Source organism: Embiotoca jacksoni, unplaced genomic scaffold (genome assembly GCF_022577435.1).
Source record: "Embiotoca jacksoni isolate LCO1_2020_lvr unplaced genomic scaffold, fEmbJac1.0.p SCAF_2, whole genome shotgun sequence".
Classification (NCBI taxonomy): domain Eukaryota; kingdom Metazoa; phylum Chordata; class Actinopteri; family Embiotocidae; genus Embiotoca; species Embiotoca jacksoni.
Window position 1 is genome coordinate 4,595,842 of NW_027185340.1, and position 25,105 is coordinate 4,620,946.

Genomic DNA, 25,105 nt, shown 5'->3' on the forward strand with positions numbered 1-25,105 from the left:
ATAATTCTCTGCAAAAAAAAAAGAAAAAAAGAAAAGGAAAGAGATCAAGGATTTGTTTTGTTTTTAAAAGTCATCGAAAGAGCCCCCTGGTGACCTGAAAAGCTTAGTTAACTTTTTGTTCTACTGGCCACCAACTACGTCACTGGACACCGCAAATGATGGAGCCAGTGCTGAAAGTATAATTGCTTTGGCAAGTCATGGTACACAATATTGTGAGGTTTCGGGACACCTCCTGTTTTGTTTATTTAGCAATAAGTAAATAGATATGATAAAGGTATTAGAGAGGACAAATTTAAACGTGTAACCAATATATATATTAAAAAAAAAGAAAACCTCAACTTGCATCAGGCTACATCAAAACAAATGTCAACAAATGAATACTATATCTTAATAATAATTCCTCTGCTATTTCAGATAAAGATAATACTAACTGTCACGTTACAGCTCACCAGAGACAGGTTTGTTTGCGTTATGAATAAATTTGACTTTAAACAGTCCGGCACTAACAGTTTTAAGCAGGGCTGTGTTGTTGATGTTTACAGAGATAATGGCCTTTTTTTAAAATCCAAAGTCAAAACATAAGAAAAACGAAATGATTATTTAAGTATGTAAATAAACAACACCCGGAAAACACTCCACTCTCCGGTGCCCAGGTGCGCGCGTGCCTGTACATGTTTTTTTATTTATTTTTTTATTTATTATTATTATGTGTGTGTGTGTGTGTGCGCGTGCGCGTCAGCGCTCAGGGCTGGGATTTCGGGTTAAATATTCAAAATGGCGGACGGAGGAGCAGCGAGTCAAGATGAGAGTTCAGGACCAGGTAATGATTACGGCATTTTTACATATTCATACTTCATATTCAAACTGTTGTTACTCGCACGGTTTTTTTCCTTTTTTTTTTTTTTTTTTTTGGACGATTAGCGGGGATACCGGACGAAAAAAAACAAACGTAGATCGGCAAAAACAAAAACAAAAACAACAAAAAAAAAAAAACCGGACGAGGACGGCGCGGAGCCCGTCCGCTGGTAGTTTTTAACGCACCGCGGAGCCGACTGTAATGTGACAAGAGGAGGAAACGAGCTACTGCGGCGCGACGGTGAAATTACATGGAAACATGCTTCTCTCTTCTCCTCCCCCCCTTTTGTGTGATTACACGGCCGTACGCCGCTACATATTCATACCTCCGCCGACAAAAATACAGTTTAGCATATTTTATTAGTAATCGCGACTCGGTATATTTAGACAGCCTCCCCTCCCTTCCCTTCCCTCCCCGTCTTTCTCTCTCTTTCTCCCCCCGTCTCTCTCTCCCTCCCGGCGGGCGCAGTTTGATTGAAAATTGAGGATGCTAACGTGCTAGCGTTAGCTCGGCTGCTAAGCGCCTCGGCTTTGTGTTGATGCTCAACACCGGAGGTTTTTTTTTTTTTTTTTTTTTTTTTTTTTGAAAGAGGTTTGCATATTCATTTTTTTTTTTCTTTTTTCTTTTTTTTTTTGGACGCGCCTGGCAAGCGGCTGCACATCTTTAATTTTTTTTCGACTTTTTCCGAGGAGGGGGGCGGATTTATTAAAAAAAAAAAAAAAAAAAATATATATATATATATATATATATATATATATATATCTCACCGGGGCCCTCGGTGGAAAAGACACTGGTTGGCTCAGTGTGGATTTTTTTTTTTTTTTTTTTGTGTATTTGACCCAGCCTTTTGTGCTCGGCGCAGCGGAGCCACAGCAGCCTGTTGTGTTATTCATGCGGGCCTGCCTGAAGCAGAGTGCGGACTTCAGCATATTCCAGCAGCCGACGAGGAGCTTGGAGCTCTCTCTCTCTTTCTGTCTTTCTGTCTTTCTTTCTCCCCCCCCTTGCGTCGCACAATAAACGCACGTCAACACAACAACGTTGTCACGACACGGACCGAGGAGCGTTTGTTGTAAAAAAAAAAAAAAAAAAAAAAGCTGGCCTCGTCTGTTTAACACGACTGTCCCAACGAGGGGAGGGGAGGGGGGCTGACTGGCTGCAACTTAGTCCCGAGCGTTTGGACGCTAACTTTATTAATTTACAACAAATACAGATGTTTACGTGATCAGCTGCTGAAGGTGAGATCAGCAGGCGTGCGTAACGATGTTCATCGCCTGTTAAAAAGTACAGTTGTGATTGAAGTTGGGCCGACTACTTTCTTTTTTTTTTTTGAACTGGAGGTGGGAGTAGTCTGGCATCGAGTTGGTGCTGGTCTGCAAATCTTTATCTCATTACAATATCTTATTTATTTTTGAACCTCCTCCTGGTCCAAACGGGGAGGTTTTGAAAACGTGGTCTTTACCTAAACCTGTCTTTTGTTGCACGAGTTTTAACTTCAGCCGGGCTGTGCTGCATTCAGAGGTTGTACCTGTGTGTGTGTGTGTGTGTCCCCCCCACCCGTCCCTCCCTCCCGGGCACAGGGAGGGGTGGTGAGGCCCACTTCCGGAAGGCCACAGTAATAACAGGCAGGACAGTCTTATTATTCACTCGGCCTATTTCATGGCCGGGCAAGACACAGCTTGATGGCCCCATTTTTTTCGTTTTTTTACTTGTGGTTAGGTTTGCCATTTAGTTTTTTTTTGTTTTATTAAAGACTTCTGCTTCAGAGAGGTGTATTATCTCTCAGACAGAATTATCTACAGCGATTAGGTTATATTGATATTTTATCCTGTCGTGATATGAGACTAAATATTGTCTCAGATTTTGGATATCAAGATACGGGAGGAGTGTTGCATTTTCCTGATTTTACAGGCTGCATTACATTAAAGTTATGTTATTTTGTAAACTTAGCAAAATGTTTTAGCTGTTCTATATTTTGCCTTTAACCCCTTTGTCACCACATTCACATTACTGATTATTATTTATCTAAAATCACTTTGTTAGTAGTCGTCCCTATAATACGGTTGCAATATCAAAATCGAGGTCTTTGGTCAAACATATAGTGATATTTGATTTTGTCCGTATCACCGAGCCCTGAATCTTTACCTTTTCACTTTTTGTAGTTCAAGCTGATGAGCATGTAAACACAACTTTCGTTTATAATGAAACCTTTTATCTTTCAGGGTCTACTATAGGGAATTTGAGTGTTGTTTCACTAACTTTATTCCTTGCCTGCAGTGTTAGCGTGAGAATCACAGGCTTCCCTCAGCATCACTATCTTATTACAGGCATCTTTGTGATATGCAAGACAGTTGTGGCGCTAATTATATCCTTTGTTTTACAGAAAGTATTTAAATAGCAATATCTTACGAATATTAATATCCCTAAATTTTAAGTTCTCAATTGTTTTTGTTTGTTGTCATTTTGTGACTGTCTGGAAATAGGCTCACTTATGTAAAAAAAATAATTAGCTTATTAAACTGGGCTACTTAAAGAACAGATGAGAAATAATTTAGTTTTCCTCTTTCTCAGGCTACTTTTCTCATTTAATCAGTTTTACAGTTCCACCCTCGTTCCTCCCTTGTAGTTCCATCATGAATATTCATTGATGTAAACACAGTTGTTATGAATAATGCATCATTCGCAGTAATAAATTCAGGACATGCCATCTCAAAGTACTAAGAAGGCCTCCATGAAGACTCCAGTTAGACAAGCTTTTTCACTGTGGAGGAAGAAAAATCTGAACTAATAAGAGCTGTGGACTGTCCTCAGGACGATAACTACTTGTTTCTGGTGATCTCTCGTAGCGAGAGTCACTCCTGACTACACGATGGAAAACGGGAATACTTTATTATAAACACAGCAAGGTAAAGCAGGCACATGTCCAAAACACCGGCCTTTATCTATAAAAGCAGAGTTTCGACAGTTGTACCTTTGTCAGTTAAATTGGATTTGACTGTTCAACTGTTTGTTCCTCTTTTTTTGTTTATTGCTTAAATATAGACTATTAAGCAGTCAGAAAATCCTCAATGTGCTCTCCTTTGTGTTCGGATTGCTGAGGGTCTCTCGCCCGGCCTGCTTTTGGCAGGACAGGGTGGAAGTGTGGCCCTCCCTTGCTTTCCCTGTTGATTTAATGGGAGTTTGCCGCCACCTGGGCTTCTTGTAGCCCCTGTCCACGCCTGCTGACCTACCCTGTTGGAAGCTGCGTCCGCTGGTGACTGGCAAGGTCAACCGCACTCCCTGGTGTGGGCCTGGCTCCTGACCGGACCACGCTGTGTCCCCCTCCACCTCCAGGGTCCCTGTCCACTGACACCTGGCCCATGTCCCGCCACTTTGAACCTTAACTTCTGCTTCACCTCGCTCCCTGTCTCTTAGGTTCAATATCTGCGTAAAATAAGCATAAATATTTTTAGAAAAAAATGATCCTCTACTTTAAAAAATAGCGGTCGATTAAGGGGTTTCAAACTCATCATTAGGCGGATCGTTTTTTTTTTTTTTTATGGGGCAGCTCTATCGGGCTCCATATGCAAAGCATTTGGAAGAAGATCTGAAAACTTTTTTGAGAAATACCCAAGCGTACTGAAGAGATGCTACAATATAAGATTGGTGGATGAACTCCAAGTTGTTGCATTTGCCAAGCAACAACTACCACGTTGTTCTTGATGACTGTCACGTGTCTGACTTGATTAGGATCACCAGTAAACATTTGCCAGCATTTCATTTCATATTTTTAAGTGACAAAGAGGGTATAACAGTTATAAAACGCCACAGACATAGTGAAAACAGAGGCTTTTGCATGAAAATATTCAGACTAATCCAAGATATTGCGATGCAGTTGCAATGGTGTGCCTCGTTTAAATAGACGAGACTAAAATGTTGTGTAGTCAATGGTCAGTAACCTGAATGAAAGCTGACTAAAGGGCAATATTTTACTATCGCATGATAGTAAAGTACACACCACATGAATAATCAGAGTTAATGCAAATATCATGTCCTAGTTGGTGAATGTATCTGTGTATTCATTGTCTGCTTCCAACTCTAGTAGAGACTCGTGCAGCTTACCTCGGCATGTGCTGATTGGAAGTAGTTGGTTTTTCATCATTGCTATCCCTGAGAAACTTCACTTTAATTTGGTTAGATTGAATTTCCTACCTAGCCTATAGACAGCGTGCTAATGACCACCCAAGAGAGATACCACAGTAGCTTACAGTGGCGTTAGCCCCATTACGGTTCATCAGATTACACTGCATCCTGCATTTTGCTCATTTGTGTGCTCAGTCCAGTGTTGCTGCTTCTGCTTGCTGTCCTCGGGCTCTTTTGGTTCGACGCTCTGACTGGTTTTAAAATCTATTTTAAGTTGTGTCATGTTGATGCTGCATTAAACCGGGAAGCTTTAGGCCACCTTTGTTATTAATCACCTCCAAATTGAGTGATTATCTGCACATCCAGACCGTTCCAAAATCGGCCTTGTCCTCAAATTTTGGAAAGTCGTCTTGATGTATTCTCTGTTTTAAGATGAACAACGTAGGGAGTAGGCCAGAATGTGGATGTGCTAATTAAGTTTTGCTTTGTCTCCCGTTGAATCTCTCCGCTCACATTAACGGCTCCGCGGTACTCAGCCAGCTTTCCCATATTACGGCGCTAATGAGAAAGCTATTTAAAATTCTCTTCGCGGGATATTTGTATAATGCATCGTTCCACAGCAAGGTTTTGCAAACCAGTCAGCCAAGTAGCTGTACATGTGTCGTAGCGCGCTGCTGATAACGGCCTTTGCATTCACTTGTTTTCTCATTTGGTTGCATGAAGGCAGGAAGAGGGGACTAATGTCTTCATCGCTTTCTCGCCTTGTTGGGATGACCTCTTTCAGACTTTTTACACTGGTGTGGCATCTGTATGTACCCTGCCATAGTCACTTTGGTAAACAGTAGGCTGGGCTGGGCTGGGGGAGGGAGGGGGTGGGGGGTGTTCACATATTTGTGGCTAGGAGGAAAATAGATACACAAACCGGATTACAAATTGGCGTGATGCCGATCATGAGTATATTTACTGTCATATCAATCAATAGACTGTGATGTACAAGGTTGCACACATGCAGAGAAGTAAGTAACAGACATCTAAAAGTAGAAGAAGAAAAGAAAAACGTGTGGCTCCATCCCCTGTAAATGTTAATAGTAGTAATTTTGAACAACGTAGCGTTGCTGGCAGCCAGCAAAAAAATAAAATAAATACCAAATAACTTTTTGTTCCAGACTGAATTGTTTGGATTTAAATCACAATAATCTTCTAATCTTTCGATGTTGAAATGTTGGTCAGACAAACAAAGCGACCGAATGATTAATTGAGAAAATAATTGGCATATTGAATGTTAATAAAATAATTCTTAGTTGCAGTCTTAAAAAAAACAAACCACATCCGGTTTATAGTCAGTTCGAATGACTGCAATAGAAACCACTTTTTTGCATTTGCATAAAAAAAATCGTGGATATAACGTACAGGTTTTGGTTGTCTGCAGTTCAAAGACAGCCGCCTTCATTGCTTTGTGATTGAAGACGGTTCCCTACGGTCTGTTTGCGTTCAGTAGATACTGTGTTGGCGCCATCGGCCCCTCTTGGCATTGTTTGAACTGGTCAACTGGTATGTAAATGCCTTTTGTCAGGCAGTGGGATAAGTGAAGAAGTTGATTAGAGCTTTAGCCAGGAGCAGTTGTTGTGGATTTAGTTGGTAAGCCCATTCCCCTCCAGACCACAATACAGCCATGCATTCCAGTCCAGTCACTCTGATTCACTGGACACCTGTGCAGCCCCACAACCGGTCTCTTTCCCCCCCCACTGCATTAACTCTCAGCGCACGCTGAAAATGAATTTAAAAGGGCCCCAGAATGAAATACTAATGGAATGTAAAGCTAATCTAAATATGCTAATCCCCAAACACTTCATAAACATAGTCAGCAACAGCCCGCCACCCACTTTCTGTAGTCACTCGCTGTGGAATGCTTTAGCCACAGGGGGTCTTGCAGTAATGACAAGGTTGTGGTGGATTAATGTGGAGTTATTTATTTCCGATTGAGCGAGTCCCCCCCCCCCTTTTTTTTTTTAAAGCAGTTGGGCCGGGCCTCAATGACTCCTAGAGATGTCCTGAACGAGCGGCCGTAGATGCTCTCTTAATGCATCTTTGCTCTCAGTCCGCCTTGCTAACATGCCCAGACCACCGCTGACAGACCTCGTACTGCATTCTGGGATATCTTCAGCCCTTTACCTGCTCTTAGCTAATTACTTTTTAGGCCTGCGCTCGCACAGTAATTGGTCTTGTGCTGCTGCCTCCCCTCCCTCTGCTGCGCCAAGTGCTAGTTTGAGCACTTTTTTTTTTTTCCCCCTGCTCTCTGTCGTCCTTATTCCCCTGTTTTTTATCGTCCTCCAAAAGCCATCCAATTAATATGCTAATGAGCTGATAAATATTTATAGGGGTTTAAATTATGCAGAAAGCTTTCAGAGCCCGGTGTGAAATGCGTCGCTCGCAGGACTTCAAAGCCTTGCATTGCTAACGAGGCAGGGGTAGATTTGCATACGGCTTTAATCAGCTGAATACTGATTATGCTTCATTATAGAGTTGGGGAGGTAAAGGGGGGGGAGGGAGAGAGGAGGGATGGAGGGGTGGGTGGTGGTGGGGGGGGTGGTGCAGAGTTTGAGGAGGCCGCCAGCTGCACTTGTCGTTTGTTTCATTCCAGCAAGAGAGGGAGAGGGTGAACTTTTTAAGAAGTACAGACAATCTTGGAGAGAGAGAGAGAAAGAGAGAGAGCGAGAACAGTAGAAGAGAGAGGGGCAGAGCAATAAGAAAAGAAAGGAGAAGCGAGGAGAGCTGTTTGCCGAAACCCTGTTGGCTTTCCCAGTGTGCGTATCCCAGTGTTGTTCAGTGAACCGTGTGGTGGACACTGCCACTGTGTCTGTGTGTAACTCTGGTTGTATTGAACTCTGCTTGCTGCTGACCAGTGGAGAGTGAAGAGAGGGAGGAGAGGGAGGAGAGGGAGGAGAGGGAGGAGGAAGAGAGCTCCGGACACCCTGTCGGTGGGTTTGCCCGGCCGAGGCAATTTTCCTTGATAGGTTCAGCCGCCATGCTGGAAAATACAGGTGGAGCAGGAGCGGGTGAGTTTTTAATGAGGTTGTGACGGAGCTGAATGGGGTTTTGTTGTTGGGTGGTTGGTGTCATTTGTGAGGCTTTTTTTAAATTATTATTATTATTATTATTATTAGTGTGACATCACTTTGCTGTTTCTTAGCAGCCGTTGACAGTAGGGGAAGTTTATCTTTGTCGGTGATTAATAGTGTTCTGTGATGTCGTTTGCTTTGAATGGTGAATGTGATTGAAATGCAACTACAGAGCAGGAATATAATTAAATCGTGGTATTTTTAGGTGATTAAAGTGAGAGCACTCCTCAGATCATTCGGTCGGTGGTTGTTGTGTTTTAGCAGCTGTGGGCGCGAGTGTGTCACACTATGTCTCTGTCTGACTCTTTCAGATGCTAAAGTGAATAATCAGTCAGAAACTACTAAATGTGCAATGGAAAGTGGTGACGGGAACACCGGTGAGTGACTTTGTTTTTTGTTTTTTTTACCTGGGTTAAATCAGAATATGTTGAGTTTTTACCTCCTCATTCAACAGGTTTCAAATTCACAGCCAGCAATTCTTTCATCATTCTTGCAGCTCAGATCAGTCGTCCTTGTCAAGTGAAGTGTTTACCTCACAGAATAGTTTTCCCTCGCTTGTGTCTACTGAATATTACACTGTTTTGTTGTGTTTCAATGTTTCATTAACTCTGTGATGCAAATGCTGTAGATTCGCTGCACAGATTTATATTCCTAGTCTGTAATGACAAATAAGTTGATATTGTTAAAGATGTATGCTTCAATTTTTTTGAATAGCTTTTCATGTAAATGATAAATTATGTGTTGATTCATCAGCCTGTGTTTGAACAGATTACTGCAGCTGTATGCTGCCACTTTTAAATATATGATTTTACTCAGTTTTTCTTCACCTGAAAACTGTTTGTTTTTCTGGATGTTAAGTATTATGTTCCTAATTTTTTTTCTTCTGTCTGTTGGTAGTTAAACCTCCCTGAAAACACCTTTGAATTCCTCTGACAACACCTTTCATGATCTTTATTTCTCCCTTCAGGAATCCAAATCAATGGATTGGACTTTCAGAGGCAGACGGTGCCAACCACAAGTGCAATCACTAATGCACATGCACAAGCCCTCCTCCAACAGGTACCACATCATGCACGCATGGACGACATCACACACTTTCAGTAACTTTTTGTTTTCCTGTTTTCGTGGTGGGAACAGATGTCTAACCGATCATTTTTTGGCGTAATAACACAGATTTCTTGTATCTTTACAATTAAATATGAAGTTTGAACAGAGGTATGCTCATCTGCGCTCAAATATGCACGAGCAGAGAAGTTCATTTAAATGAGCCAGGCTCTCCTAGTGTCGCCTAGCAACAAGGCAGATTAATCAACCCTGTATGCTAATTAGCTGCTCTGCGGTTGCTCGGAAACAGATGGCCGAGAATATGCAAATCTATGCAGAATTTACATGCACTGCATAACAGTTATTTTAATTAGCATCTCAACTCTCCCCTCCCTTCACTTCACTTCACTTTCCTTGTCTCTGAAGGCTGCAGCACATTTTAAATATCCACTTTATCGCTGTCTTTTTCATTCAAATTCCACTCGCTGCTTAAAGCCCAAAGGCTCATTCTCAGAAAGCCACTCAGGAAGCACAGAAATGTGATGTTTTGTCAGCTTTATGGTATATCATTTTATGTATAACAACTGAATTGGATATTCATTTAATTGCTTTTAATCACAACATTTAGTATCTTGTTCTTATTTAAATGATAACAAGTATGACAGGAAATTAAGACTCCGTTATACCTCTAGGAAGATTACCTCTAAGCCCCCTTCTCTGCTTCACCTCCACTAGTCTAAGTCGGAAGACTCGGGTGCTCTTCCGACCTCCGTCCAGCAGAGCGTATTGCCTCAAACCCAGCTAATGTTGGCCGGGGGACAGATTGCTGGAGTAAGTGGCCTCATTGCTCTGACTTAAAACCTGGTCGTAGCCATGTATCCTGGGGTGGCACCTCAACAAGCTCACCCCCGGCTGAGAGACTGGGCGGTGAAACGACGGCTTGCCCCGACTCTGTGGCTAAAGCTGGTGTCTCTCCTCTGCCTGCGTGCCTGTTCATCGTTGTGTTTGTCAGTCTATGTCCAAATTCCTCCATCGCAGAAAATGGAGGGACGCGTTTGGACATAGCCTGTGTGTCTGTGCACTCATTGTCGGGCCAGCCACACGACACATTTCATATCCATGTTCTCGCCGAGGCCTCACTGTAGTGGAGAAGACCAGACGGTTGAATGATGGCTGCTGCTCTGCTATGTTGGAGTGACTGTTTCACTGTGCATGTGGATCTGAGTTTGAACACGACATCAACATGCTCATTTGCACCTGTGCCTGGCTCAACTGCATGAGTCTTCTCTCCATGTGCCTGTGAAGGCTCATGTTTGTGTTGCCACGACCACCCGAGTTCAGATAATGCTTTGATACCTTTGTCCAGAGTTATACGCAATAGATGAATGTACATGAGCAGGCAGTGCTTTGACATGAAAAATCTGGTTGGGTATCATTAGTAAAGTGTGTGTGTGCGCACACAAGTAGGAAGAATATACAAGGAGGAATTGGACTAGACAGCGCTGCAGTCTAGTTCAGTGAACTGGAGCAGCCACAGCAACAATTGTTGGCAAAAGCATCAAACAATCCCATCAACCTGTTGTTCTTGATAAAAGTAGAGCAGAGTAATTAAAGTGTCTGACGTGTGGTAATAAAGTCAGATCCCCTGCCAATACGGCAAGACTGTTGTGTAATCATCACGCAACACATGCATATTTCTTTAATATTCCGCTGCAGTATTGTCGTAACCACCGTTATGTTGGATGTTAAACTTTGCTGCATTGGTATCGAAGCTGAAACTCCAGTATCGTGACAACACGTGCTTACTTACTGGTCTGTATGATGACAATCAACAGTTAATTATATTAACACTTCTATCTCTCTCTCTCTCTCTCTCTCTGTCTGTGTCTGTCTGTGACCCCCCCCCCCCCACCCCCCTACCACCACCACCACCACCATGTCTGTGTTCCCGTCCGTTTCTCTCTCTCTTCAGTTGAACCTGATCCCGGTGCAGCAACAGCTGTTGTTCCAGCAGGCCCAAGCTCAGCTCCTGGCTGCAGCCGTGCAGCATTCAGCCAGCCAGCAGAACAGCACCACCGGGGCTAACATCTCAGCCTCCGCAGCCACACCCATTACCCAGCTGCCCCTCTCACAGCCCATCCAGATCGCCTCTGTAAGCGATAAATCCTGAAAACTGTTTTCATACAACATGTAAACTTTAAGCTCTAAAATAATTGGAGCTGAAACTACGTTTTAGTAAAATTACCTCCACAGTTAGTTTGTCTTCAGCATGATCGTTTGAATCCGTTTCCAAATCAAGAGAGTTTACAACTGACTTTAAATGGTCAAATAAGCATTTCAATTTGGGCATTATTACGATGAGAAACATGTGCACCGAAGCAGACCTGCGGGATTGGGTTAATTTAGGTGTGAAAGGCACTTTTATTTTTAGTCTGATGAAAACTGGTTAAAGTATGAATGAATGATGGCTCCAAACAGAAAATACAGACGTTATAGCTGAGGAGTCTGTAGCAGATCAACATACAGCTGATGTTCTTTTCCAATTAGTTTGAAGGTCTCACAAATATTTGAAACTGTCTGTTGAAACAAGGCAGCACTTTATTAATAAAAATGAGGACAATACGTAAATGTAAAAAGTTACTGGAGTACTAATTAAAAGTCTTGACTCTGTGGTAATGACTTAGACCAGGAGAATTGCTTCAGGTACAGCAGACTACTTGAGGATTGTGTTTTAATTTAAATAATACAAAAAACCCACTCCTCTAAATTAATACAGACAGCAGCATAAACTGTTTAACTGCACATGGCTAAATACAAATTCAACAATGACTGATATGTCTTCCATTGGCTCGATTGCCATTCCTCATTCATTATAATAAGTGACGGAGACAATATTGCAATTCATAGTGTAAATCTGTGACAAATGGAGCCTGAAAATTTTTTTGCGTCATGAGAGTTCATAGTTGCAATACAGTATTATGTAATTTACTTTGAGCTGGGGGGGCTGCATGAACTCCATAGATCATTTATAGATTTTTGTGATTCTACTCATGTTCTTTTTATTGTCTCGCAGCAGCTACAGCAGCATAATCAAAGTCTGCCACAGTTTGTTCTGGTTCAGCCCGGTCCGATCGCCACACCGCTCACTCACCACACGCAGTTCATCATCTCACAGCCACCGCAGGTCCCACAGGGTGAGTGAAACACTCCCACTGTTTGGTTTTCATGAAAAATTAAGAAGAGAAATGCATTCCAAGTATTCGATTGTTACTGAAACTTTTTTTTTTTTTTTTTTTATCTCATCTCCACATCTGGTCACTCCTCAGGCTTAATGCAAACCCAGAGTCTTCTAACTCAACTACCTCCTCAAAGCCAAGCTAACCTCCTGCCGACTCAACCAAGCATCACCCTTTCAACCCAGGTTGGTAATGATGCAAGCGCCCGGGCTTCAGTTAGATCACACTCGAAATCCAAAAAGACAATATTTATAGATTCTTTTTATTCCTCTTCATTTGCTGTGATTCTGTTTTTACTCCTGTGTGTACACTAACTTTTCCTTTTTTTTTTTTTTCCTTTTTTTGTTTTTTGCTTTCTATAGCCTGCAACTCCAACCCGCACAACAACAGCCACACCTATTCAGTCCCTGCCCCACAGTCAGACACCACCTAAACGGTTGGATACTCCCACTCTTGAGGAGCCCAGTGATCTGGAGGAGCTGGAGCAGTTTGCCAAGACCTTCAAACAGAGACGAATCAAACTGGGCTTCACGCAGGTGTGTGCGGGACTGAGAGGACTCCATTGATCCTCACAGCTTCATTTACATGTGCAATTGTTTGTGTTTTTCTTTTGACACCTGTGGATGTTTTCCTCCTCAGATTTTTTGTAGATATAATGTGTACAATAAATAACTCGTAATTGAATAGACTTGATTTATATATCTCCGTCTTTGTTTCCTTCCCTACTCACAGGGGGATGTTGGCCTGGCCATGGGGAAGCTGTATGGAAATGACTTCAGCCAAACGACCATCTCTCGCTTCGAGGCCTTGAATCTGAGCTTTAAGAACATGTGCAAACTCAAGCCATTGCTGGAGAAGTGGCTCAATGATGCAGGTTTGTCCTTGAACCCACCTGAAAGATCAGTTGACCCCTCTTCGTTATCTGTACTTGTCTCTGGGAACAGGCTGAGGGTGGGTTTGTGTGTCCTTACAACGCGTGCCTTGCCTTTACCTCCCTGCCCTTCCTTTGTGTCCGTGCTGTTTGTGCAGAGAACCTGACATCTGACCAGGGCCTGTCCAGCCCCAGCGCCCTGGGCTCCCCGGGCATGGGCATAGAGGGGATCAACCGCAGACGGAAGAAAAGGACCAGTATTGAGACCAACATCCGAGTGGCCTTAGAAAAGAGCTTTCTGGAGGTGAGAAACTCGCATTCCTGTAGTTACTCGTATTGATTTCGGCAGAGAAAGTTTTGGCTTATAGGTGTTTAGTTGCATTTTTTTGGGTCATGGTGCTGAGACGCATCACACATGTTGTGGACCAGGAATATAATACAGCACAGTAGTTTCCTCAATACTGACAGGGAATCCCTGGCTTCTTTGCCCTCTTCAAGCAGAACCAAAAACCTACCTCTGAGGAGATCACCATGATCGCTGACCAGCTCAACATGGAGAAGGAGGTGATTCGGGTCTGGTTCTGCAATCGCCGACAGAAAGAGAAGAGGATCAACCCCCCCAGCAGTGGCAACAATGGAGGTGGCAGCACCCCCATTAAAACCATCTTTACCCCCAGCAGCCCTTTGGTAAGGACCGGTCACGCCTGTACCAACGCGTTGAATCTCAGCTTTCTTTTCATTTTGTTCTTGAGTGTTTATGTCCTGAGTGGATATTAGTTAATCAAATTCCAAGTTTCTAATATTTAATCTGTGTGTTAAGCCACAATGTCAGAAGGTTCATCATAATGTGTGTTCGTAGCTGTTGTTAAATGATGTGTTAAAAACACAGCGGCTCATTCAACCCTCCCGATTATTCTCTCACCCAGGTGGCCAGCACAGCAAGCCTTGTGAGCAGTCCAACTATTAACACACCCACCACTCTGACTGTAAACCCAGTGATGCCTCTCACCAGCACCAGCGTCTCCAGTTTGCCTTTCACAGGTCTGTGTGTGTGTGTATGTGTGTGTGTGTGTGTGTGTGTGTGTGTGTGTGTGTGTGTGTGTGTTTGTTTGTGTTTGTGTTTGTGTTTGCCTTCAAGGAAGTGTGTATTTAATTTCACAAAATGAGAGACTCCAAGACTAACTTTCAAATCTGTTTTCTCTCTAACTAGGCACGACGGTCGGAGCCACGAACACTGCATCCGTCATCTCCACTGCACCTATGGTTTCCACAGCAACCAGCTCTCCATCTTTAAGCCCATCCCCGACAAATATTCATTACACGACTGCGGAGAGCAAGGCTGCCACTCAGGTGCAAACGGTATTCACCCAGGCCCCGGCGTCCATAGCTGCCACTCTAGGGGCGGGTCAGGTGATGGTGTCAGCTCAGGGGCTGTCTGCGGCGCTGAATGCCGCCCAGTTACCCACCAGCGCCAGCATCGCGGCGATGGCTGCTGCTACAGGGTTCAACCCAGGACTGATGGCGTCCTCCCAGTTTGCTCAAGGGTTCGTATGTGCTACGTTCAAACAAAGCCTCTGATTATTATTTCTAAGGAGTTCTTTCAGTTGTTCAGGTGTCCTCTGTGTTGATTATCTTCTCTGTGTCTGTGTGTCCAGGGGCGCCCTCCTCAGTCTGGCTCCTGGTGGCCTGGGCGGTGCATTGAGTCCTGCTCTCTTGAGTAACAGTACCCTAGCAACCATTCAAGGTGTGTACTTGTTCCATGACAAAACACTGAATACTTATTGTGCAAACACTTTATAGTCTGCAACAATACATAAATACAGTTATGTAGGTTGTTGGTTAGCTTTTCTAGGTACATATTGTTTTTTATGTTTTGCTGAGGTTCATGTGACAAGGGCTGGTTTGAAAGAAAAAAAATTCAAAAAGTACAGATAGATGTTTTAGGAATTATCCTTTCAATGATATTTTTGTCTGATGAAACTTAGTTATCACTGATAATCTGATATAAATACAAATTTGTGATGAGAAAAAAGCAGTGAAAACTGTGGTAAGTTTAACTAAATTTTATTGCAAAATATCCTAAAAATGTATATTGATATTATTTTTGGCTTTGTATTTTTTTTTTTACTAATAGTATTCATATCGTTTATTTGAGGCATGGTACCGGTCAGCGACACCTCTCAGAGCAAATCTGGATGAATCAATGAATGAATAAATAAATTAATAAATGTTGGTGTGATTTGTATAATGAACGCAATGAGTGAATGTGGACACATTCATTTGCATAGTAAGAGAAAAATCTCTCTGGCCACGCCCACAAGGTTTAATCTTGCTGAGAGGAAATTACATCCGTGACCAGATCAATTAATCCTAATGAGCAACTGTACATTTTGGTGGTCAGCTGCAAAGACAGGAAATTTTTTCGTAATTCAGTTTTTCATCACGAGGCAGGTTTGGTTTTTAAAACGGATCCTCTCTGTCGTCCCCAAGTACACCAACCGCCTCTTTATCTTCTCCACAGCACTGGCATCGGGCGGCTCAATCCCCATCACCTCCCTGGATGGCAGCAACCTGCTGTTTGCCAACACCTCTGCTGGTGGCACGCCCAACCTGGTGACCACGCCGCTCTTCCTGAGCCCCCAGAACCTGTCGCTGTTCACCAGCCCCGTCAGCCTGATGTCGGCCGCAGCGGGGGGGCTGCAGGGCGCCATCGATGCTCATCACCAAGCCACCACAACTGCTGTGCCTGTGCAAGCCTCGACCATTACCACTGCCTCCAAGGCTCAGTGAAGCCAGTCAGGCTGCATCCCGAAATTAACGCCCTATTTCTCGCGTCGAGCACTACTCCTCTCACATCATGGAGGGGATAGGGTGGCTGTTTGAAATAGGCTCCGTGCTTCACTAACCACCCCACACTCTTTCCATTGTATCTACCATTATTTAATCCTTTTGCTGCCACCAAAAAGAAAACCTAAAACAAGGTTGACCTTTTTTTCTTTTTTTTCCTCCTATCTTTTTCTTTATGACTCTTTGAGTTATATATATTTTTTTTTCATAAACAGTAGCCAGTTGGACACTGTTGATGGCCTGCCGCTCCTCATGAATCTTGACAAGTGTCCAGGGAGAAAACAATCCTCGGCACCTTCAAGCTGTTCACATTTTGTACATATATCCTCCTATTTCCAGGTCAGAATTTTCTCTGAACTACTTCTAACCAAAAACAAAAAAACTTTTCTCTTTTAACATTCAAATTTAACTGATTTACTACTAATCTCACAATGTTCATCATCACTAATGGGGGTTTGTGTGTCACCCTATCTTTAATTATCTTCTAGGTTTTTTTGTTTTTTGTTTTTTTTGGACAGGCCTTGACGTAAATCATATCAAAGTTATATTTTAGAGAATTTTTTTTTCCTTTATCTTTACTGTCTTTATTTTTTTGACATTTTCAGAACTTTGTAAGTCTAATATTAAGTTAAGATTTAACTATCACTTTGTAATCGTGGTTATAAGGCTTTAAAAACAAGTAATAAGTGGCCGATATAAAGGTTATCATTGCTTTAAGGGTCAGAGGGACCGGGTGTGTCTCTCTGAGTCTCTCTTCTGGAAACACTGAGTTTTACATTTCGCTGCGGTGGCGAGAGTTGCCGCCAAGCTTTTGTAAAATGACGGTCTTGGTGTGGACGTAGACACTGACAGAAAATGACTGAAAACGTTACTTTAAGAGCTTTAAAATGAGCTGCAGACCTGCAGTCCTGCAGTCCTGCGTCTGATTTAAGGGTGATTTGTTTTGGTATGTGATCAATTTGGAAAACTGTACATGATGTTTGAATTCAGAGGTAGACGTTTGCATGTGTTGTTGACAGCTCACGCAGATGCTGAGAGTTCAGCAGCTGCACGATCCACACAGCTCTGCAGTCTGTTTTCTTGGGAGGACTCGTCACGGGACGTGGTCATCATACCAAACGTATGGTGGCGTTGGCTAGTTGGGGTTGTTGTGTTGTGTTATTTTGTTTCTTTTTCTTTTAATAGTAGTACCGTCGTATCTACTTGTGCACAGTATCTGTACCAAAAAACTGGATTGATGAGCTGCAGTCTGCCTGTTTTGGGAGGAATGAAAATCTTTCTTTTTACTTAGTCTGCAGTCATGTGACTGGCTTACCTACTTTAAGATATACCAAAAATATTTGTTAAAATAATTGCTGTGTGTAGTTGGTGTAGCTTAGTCTAGTCAAAGTATTTATGAGTACAGAATCTCTCTTCATTGTCAACAGAATATAGAAATGCAATATTTTAATGATCATTTTCCAAAGATGAAATTTTTTTTTATTTGACCAAGTGTCTCATAGCTCGACTTTTAATTGGCTGCACAACTGACCAAAAAGAAAGGGGTTGGTGGGTTGGGGCTTGAGAATGAAGTTTCTTTTCTTTCTTCTTTTTTTTTTTCCTTTTAAACCTTTTTATTTTATGTTTTTCCCACCGGGGCCTCGCCCTGATGCTTAATCTGGTTTTCTGGGAGCCATTTGATGGCTTGTTTTCCTTTCTGATCTGTTGTGGTAGACGTTTTGGACTTTTCTGAACCATATTGGGAAAGGGTCTGTTATTTAATTTTTTTGGTTTTGTGCTAATATTCAGCCATAAAACAACAGCTTGAACCAAAGTGGTTTTCCTCAGTAGCTGCTGTGCCTGTCTGAGCACACAAGTTGCCGTTCACACGATCTCCTACTCTCCAAAAAAATATTTTTCTCCTCTCTCTCCTCGGTCAATTCTCCCTGATTTGGTGCTGCTGGATTAGGATCACAGAAACTTAGCTTTAACAACGTGCTGCTGAAGCTCCCGGTGGAGTCGAGCTGTCGAGAGGCCTGCATGCTTTCTTATAGCTTTACGACTACACCCTGTGTGAAAAGTCAGGGTTTAGTAGCTCCGACCCTCCCGGCCGGAGGGCTCACGTCTGTAAATTTCTATATCTTATCGTCAAATAACTTCACCTCCTCACAGCGCCGCCCTTTTTTTTTTTTTTTTTTTTTTTTTTTTTTTAATAAACCAGCATGTTCGTAAACAACGTGCTGCTCCCCGAAATGTTTCTGAGTAAAAACCTGCCAAACTATCTTGCCCAACACAGCGGTGGGAAGCGTACTGTTATGTGCTACACATTCAGCTAAACCCCACACAACAAGTAGCATTGTTCTGCTTCAGAAGGACAAAATGAATGAACCCAGTGATTACTGAATCACTGAGGCTGTAAGGAGCGAAATGTGTCCATGTTATCCTCTCGTGTACTTCTGTTCTGTTGAATTATTTTTGACTGAATATACCTCAGCAGCACTACAACATAAGGTTCACCCGTAGACATTTCTGTGTATAGAACATTGTAGAATGTATAATTACTGTCTGGCTCGCCATTCAAAGTTTATACTGATACATAGGAACCGTACATAAAAGGACAACCTACTACTGCTATTTTCTAGTACTACTATTTATGGGGTATTTCCAGGTTTGAATATTATTTTGAGATCCTTCTTGCCAAAGTAAAAGCCTTTCTCTTTGCAGCTTGGTGGGTGCTCGGCTGCTCGCGTTGCTGGTTTCCCTGTATTTGAGGCCACGAGGGCCCTGAAGAACTCAGTCCTGTTCCAGTGCTGTTTGTAGGTACTTAAGATGAACCAGTGGCCACTGGCACCATAGGATGTTACTGAAATATTTATCTGAGGAAAGACTTAAGAATTAGAGAAACGATCTTTTCTTAACTCTATACATATAAATATATATATAAACACTTGTAAGATATTCATATTTTATATTTGAACCAGTATGTTATCAAGACTGAATGTAGTGTTTATCATGCTTACTCAACAAAACAAACAAAAAAAATCTCCCCTAAAACATTCAGTTTTTTTGTTTTTGTTTTTGCTAAATAGCAATTTTTTACTGACAAGACCAAAAAATATGAGATGAAATCTACGAGCGCGTCTCGCGGGAGCGCGACTCGATGACTTGACGACTCGTGTGTCGGCGGATCTTTTCAACAGGAAGGGGCTCGTTCGGGCGCTCCTGGCAGACCAGTCCTGTGGTTGGTAGGAAACTCTGAAGCATCTTAATCTTTGAATAGATATTTTATTTTGTTTTGGTTGAGTCAATGTGGACTTGATTTGCTGTGCTGTCTTTAACAATCATTTGATTTTTTTTTTTTTTTTTATATTACTTTATGCCTTTAATTGTTTTGTATAGTTTGAGAGGGCAAGATCACTGGCTTTCTTAGTTTGACAAAGAAGATTAACATTATCATTTATGCCTTATTGTTACGTAGAAGACATGAGCATTGTAGCATTGTTGTTGTTGTGTGTGTGTGTGTGTTTGTTTGTGTGTGTGTGAGAGAGGGACTGAGCGTCGAGCTCACCTGGTGCATTGTCTTCACTGAAACAATACATTGTGCTTTGGGCATTTTGGAGCGTGGGATGGTTACGTTGCAGCCTGTTTTTTAGGTGTGACTTGGACAGGTCCAGGATACCTGTGAGAAAAGCTTTACTAATAATTCCAGCAGGTGTGTGTGTGTGTGTGTGTGTGTGTGTGTGTGCGTGTGTGTAAGCGAGCGAGAGAGTGTTTGTCTTATAAAGAGAGAATAGGGAGGGCAGTCTGCAAACCATTATGGTGCATTTTTCCCATCTTCCAGCAGGTGTTTAGAGGGATTTTTAAAGAGGCTAAGACAAGAGAGTTTGTATTTTTGTTGCTGTGTGGAGGTTCTCTACTGACGCTTTAAGCGAACCATCGCCAAGCCAGCTTTCAGTTTGTTTTGGTAAAACTACAGTTTGTGGTCAGCTCATATTATCTACTTGGCACTGACTTGGCTTTTACTGCTTCAGTTTCAGTAGGTGATCCTGAGATTTCGAGACACTCTTGTGCTTCAAGTTAAAGTATGTTTGACCCACCACACTGGTTTGCTGTTTTTTTTTTTTTTTTTTTTAATATGTTGAAAAAGGACTTCTGGAGCACCAGTAAGGCAAAAGGAGCTGTTGTATACCTCATTTCTAACTCAAGACTGAGTGAAACCTGCTTTAATCTACTTAACAAATAAGGAAAATATTTAAAAAAAATACAAAAAAAATACAAAAAAAGATGAAAATAGTCAAACTTGTGTCGGTGGAGAAGCCTGTTCATACCTGTACTTAGTGAAAGGTGGTGGAAAGAGCCGCCACAAGGGGGAGACAGAGTACATACCAGTACTCATGAATGTCTGCCGTTTTTCTTTCACATCTTTGTGTTCTTATGCTGCACACTAATGCCTTTCAGCATTGAGCAGAAATTACATGTTGATCAAAGTTCATTTTAGGGAATTGTATTAGTTATTTTGTTTTATAACAAAACTTACCCCTCCATCTTTTAAAACACTTCTTTAAGTTTGACAATCCTGTGTTTTTTGTAAACATCTTTCTAAATTATTCTTTTCACTGACCAGGTACAGGTATGTGCTTGTCTTCCCACATGACGGTGCGCTGTCGCAGCCCGCTCTCATGTGTCCCTGTGGTACCAACATTAACCAAAGACTTCTAACTTGATTGTATATGAACGACACCATCTCTCACCCATCCCCGCCTCACTGCTCAGCATCAAATCCCGGCTGCAACGCTCTCACCTCGAGTCTCCTCGGTTCGTCTGTATAGAGTTTCTTTTTTCTTTTTTTTTCTTCTTTTTTTTGGGTTGCATGCGAATATGCGTCCGCCTGGTAACCCTCGGGCGTCCTGCCGGTGCAGCGGTTTCAGTGCCTGTGGGCGGGGATCGGAGGGGGGAGGTGGAGCAGGGGCTGAGCGGGCTTCTCCGACAGACACGAACCAATGTGGTGGTAGCTGGGTGATGTTTGTTAATACACACTGAGGGTTAAATCCTGTGCACACTGTACCTGCTCAGGACTCTGTATGTTTGTCTGTCTTGATCGCTGTTGCTAGGATGTCCCCCCCCCCTTCCCTTTCCCTCCCCTCCTGCCTCCTCCCCTCCCTCCACTGTTTCTCTCAAGAACTGTGGTGAAAAAGCTGTTCCTGCCTCTCACAGTGCATCCGTCTCTCCCTCCCCATCATCTATACACTGTTGTCCCAGGACAGAACCCTGTTGTCTCCAGGAATACACATCCTGCGGTCCTTCAAACTCACTGCTGTGTCCCCGCCCCCTCTTCCTCCTCCTCCTCCTCCTCCTTTTCCCTCCTCTGCTCTCTCCTTTGACATCTTCACTACAGACTCTGATCAGCTGTGACACTATGCATCATGGTCCTTCACTCTGCATGGACTGTGTCCCTCCGGCTCAGACCTCTGGCCGCCAGGGCTTCAGTGACACTTTGTTCAATGCTTTATTCCAAGTGAGGTTGTAGGGCCTCACAAGCGCTATCCCAAAGCAAAAATCCAAATATTTAACTTTTGACAAATGCAGATACCAAAGATATCTCTCTGTCCTGTGTGTCTCTGTCTGTTTTTTCTCTCCCTTCCACCCTGCAGCATGTGTATTAAGAGACAAACCCAGCACTGGCTTTAGTCCTAGCCTCAGTAATTCCAAAGCTTAGATGTATATTTTGGTATATTTCTGAGAAAAACTTAGGTGAAAACCGTCTGTTTCTCGTTTGTTTGTTGTAATCTCTTTTCTCTGTCACAGCATGGAACTAATTGCAGAACTGTCTTACTCTTGGTAGGTTTAAGATATAGTATTTTTGTATGTTTTTGGGGTGCGTCATGTGTGTGATTTATTCAGTTCACAGCCCAAGTGACCATGGCTTTTGACAAGAGAGGACAAAAAAAACAAAACAAAAACAACAAAAAAAAAAAAAACAGCCAACCATGTACATATTATGTCTGTGTATCTCAAGAAATGCATTCTGTAAAACATTTCACGTTGGAAGCTTGGGCTCATCTAAAGGAATGTGTCCCCGTTTTATTTCCCCTTTTTCTTATTCTGCAGTCTGATATTAAAACGACTTTTCAGGACTCGAATGTAAAGAGTTTTGGTTTCCATCGTGGAATACAACACTGAGGGACACTGCTCCGATCTGACTACAACAAAAAAATAACAAAAAAAAAAACCACAAAAAAAAAAAGGCCTCCAGTCATGGCGGCATAGAACTGAAAGATTGTGTAGGAGTTTCAAGTATGTGAATCAGGATACATAGTAGATTTTGATGCATTTGTCTGCTGTATTTTTATTTGTTTTGTTTTTATACACATATAAAGATAATCTTTTACTGTAAATGTACAGTTCTTTTTTGTTGTAAACATCATTAAACCATTTTCCAAGTGTTTTGACATGTGCTTTGTATTTTTATTGGGATTCAGGGTACACAATGGCGCTTGATTACAGAGTCACTATGGGGTAAACATTTAAATACGAATCACATTCTAGCACTTCATAATGCAATCTGTATTATTAGGGTATAAAAAAAAGCTTAATAACATGATAAATATAGCAATAAATGCCATGTGTAGCGTTAGCATGTCAGCAAATGTTATATATATATATAAACTTTATTTTCTGTAGCTGGCAGACTTCAAGAGCTGGTTAACTATTTCAATTATAGATTGTTTTTATTTATTTAAAATGTAAGAAAACTGGGGGAAAAAAAACATCAGAATAGCGGCAGAAACACAGTGACATTATAAAAATTGTGTGACATCTGACGAGCATATTGTTTGCTTAAAAAAAATGACAAACCAATGACTGATCAAGTAATCGGTTAATTGTTTCACCCCCATTTAGCGCTGCAATGTCTTGAGACATTTGGAGATCAGGAAGAAGTCGGATCTGCAGGCTTGGTGCTGACACTCGAAGACCCGTTCTTGTCCTTTTCCTTCTGCTCGGATGAATTCAGCTGTGAAGAGAGACAAAGTTGAAGCTTCGCACTGAGGAGATCTGCAGATAACCAAGTACCTTCAACCCAGTACTGTTTACCAATAAATTTAGATCCTCGCATTTATGTGTTTCCATTTGATGTGGTTTCATACTTCAAGGAAATATTGTTCTTTCTGCTCTTATGTATTTGCCAGCTTCGGCTTTATTTGGACACAAATGATGATGTAACAAGCTTTTAAAATACAACACGAGATCAAACCGGTGGTTTCCAAAATCTTTTGGGCTTCTGACGTCTTAAAAGATATCGTGTAGTCGAGGTCATATCTCAGATGTCTTGAGTTGGTAACGGCTCCAACAAATGATGTGACCGTGTGAGTAAGAAAATCCCTTTACCTGCGATTTCTTCTTCTTCTTTGCATCTTTTTTCTGAAGATAAAATACAACATAATGGCAATTTAGGTGCCAGAGCAGGTGAGAAAAGGACCATTAAAAAGTCTTTATTAAGAAAGGAAGTGTCCTACCACTTTCTGTACTGGTTCAAGCACTTGGTAAAGATCAGTATCCTTTGGTCGCTCCAGTTCCTAGAAAGAAAAAGAAAGTAGTAATAATAAATAAAAACATCACAGCAGATTAAACAGCATTATTAAGTGATGGGAGAGTCGTCCTTACCTGATAAATGTCGGGCGTCTTTTGCTTTATCTTCAATGAGAAAAATACAAACATTAAATGAAACTTATTAGATATACTGTACTTGTCCTCACATATATGTATTGATATCATTCAATAAACAGATGACAGCAATACTGTCGAATATACTCACTGCCGCTTTATAAGCTCTAAAGTTGATAATCTACAACAAGAGGAAAAAGAACAAATCCTTAGCAGATCAATACAGCATATAATAAATTGTTTATTTCAGGACTGTTCAATCTACTGGCTACTTTTTTAAAGTACAAATAATGTATTCAATTTTATTGTCAAAAACAAAAAATGTTCATCACAAATTAGATGCAACCACACTTAAAGCTTAAACTATTAGTCAATTAATTTATTAATTTATTGACAAATTAGTGCTCAATTGTCTTGTCTTCTCATGTGAGAAGTTTTTTTTTTTCTTTATTTTAAATTATTGTAGTTTATTACATTTTATACACAACATTTTCATTTTCCATTGCTATAGAGGCGGCAACCAGAAAATAACAGGATTTTTATTTGACTTAAATTACAGTTATTAATTGATGATAAAAACTGTAAGTCAAGTAAGTTTCTATGAGTAAAACACTGTAAAAAAAAATGAGTGGACTAAATGTCTCTGGTAAGCTTGAATCCTGTTCTAGCCATGCTATAGCTCACCTTTTCTCTGCTGAACAATATTGTGCCAACGATACACCAGAACATCAGAAACGCATCCAGAAAGTAGCAGTTGACCGTGTCTGTGAAGAAGACCTCTGCAGAGCAAACAGAAAGAGAGAAGACAGAAATATTCATCTGAAGGCTGTTGAATGCAACTAAATACATTTACTCATTTACCTCATTTTAGTATATCCTGGAGTGGTTTCAGTTTTTCTGTTTCCTCCGTTGCATTTAATTTAAGAGCCCACTTTCTGTTTAATGAATGTAAACACCAGTAAGTTTAAAGGGGAGACCGGGGCTGGTTGTCACACTTTTCACTCTCTCTTATATATCTTGGGATCCATAAATCATATAGTTATACGTGATATGCCAAATGAAAGAGAAAGGTTTTTGGCATATTTTCTGTATTCAACACATTTTAAGATCGTACTTCAGAACAGAGTTATAGGCAGTCAAATAGCGGATGTGCACTTGTGTCAATTTGCCCCATCAGTGGGAAAGTTGTCACACCGGATATTGTAATACATAAACCTATGACAAGTACAAATTCAAGATTTCTTTCTTAATAACAGAACGTCTGAACTAAAACAGTTGAAGATTCATCTCAAACAACCTTCCCTCCCCTACAACAGGACAAAAATTTAAAAAAAAAAATGTAATTGTGAGGATTTGAAGTTGTGTATATAAA

At 41.6% G+C, this 25,105-nt stretch overlaps 1 protein-coding gene across 4 annotated transcripts; it reads left to right on the forward strand.

The window, feature by feature from the left end:
* Positions 1–774: 774 nt before the first annotated feature.
* On the forward strand, positions 775–22,514 carry pou2f1b (POU class 2 homeobox 1b). 4 transcript variants are annotated; one of them, XM_069154099.1, is made up of 15 exons: positions 775–820; positions 8,406–8,471; positions 9,062–9,153; positions 9,874–9,969; positions 11,111–11,290; positions 12,212–12,332; positions 12,465–12,559; positions 12,737–12,910; positions 13,107–13,248; positions 13,404–13,549; positions 13,744–13,932; positions 14,172–14,286; positions 14,456–14,789; positions 14,901–14,989; positions 15,767–22,514. In XM_069154099.1, the coding sequence occupies exons 1-15, from the start codon at positions 775–777 to the stop codon at positions 16,033–16,035; spliced, it is 2,154 nt and encodes a 717-aa protein (XP_069010200.1). In that variant the 3' UTR covers positions 16,036–22,514. The 4 variants fall into 4 exon arrangements, with proteins under 4 accessions (XP_069010200.1, XP_069010204.1, XP_069010202.1 ...); XM_069154101.1 differs by lacking the exon at positions 775–820 and adding an exon at positions 7,579–8,031; XM_069154102.1 differs by lacking the exon at positions 775–820 and adding an exon at positions 7,579–8,031 and having other exon boundaries at positions 12,215–12,332.
* Positions 22,515–25,105: the final 2,591 nt, after the last annotated feature.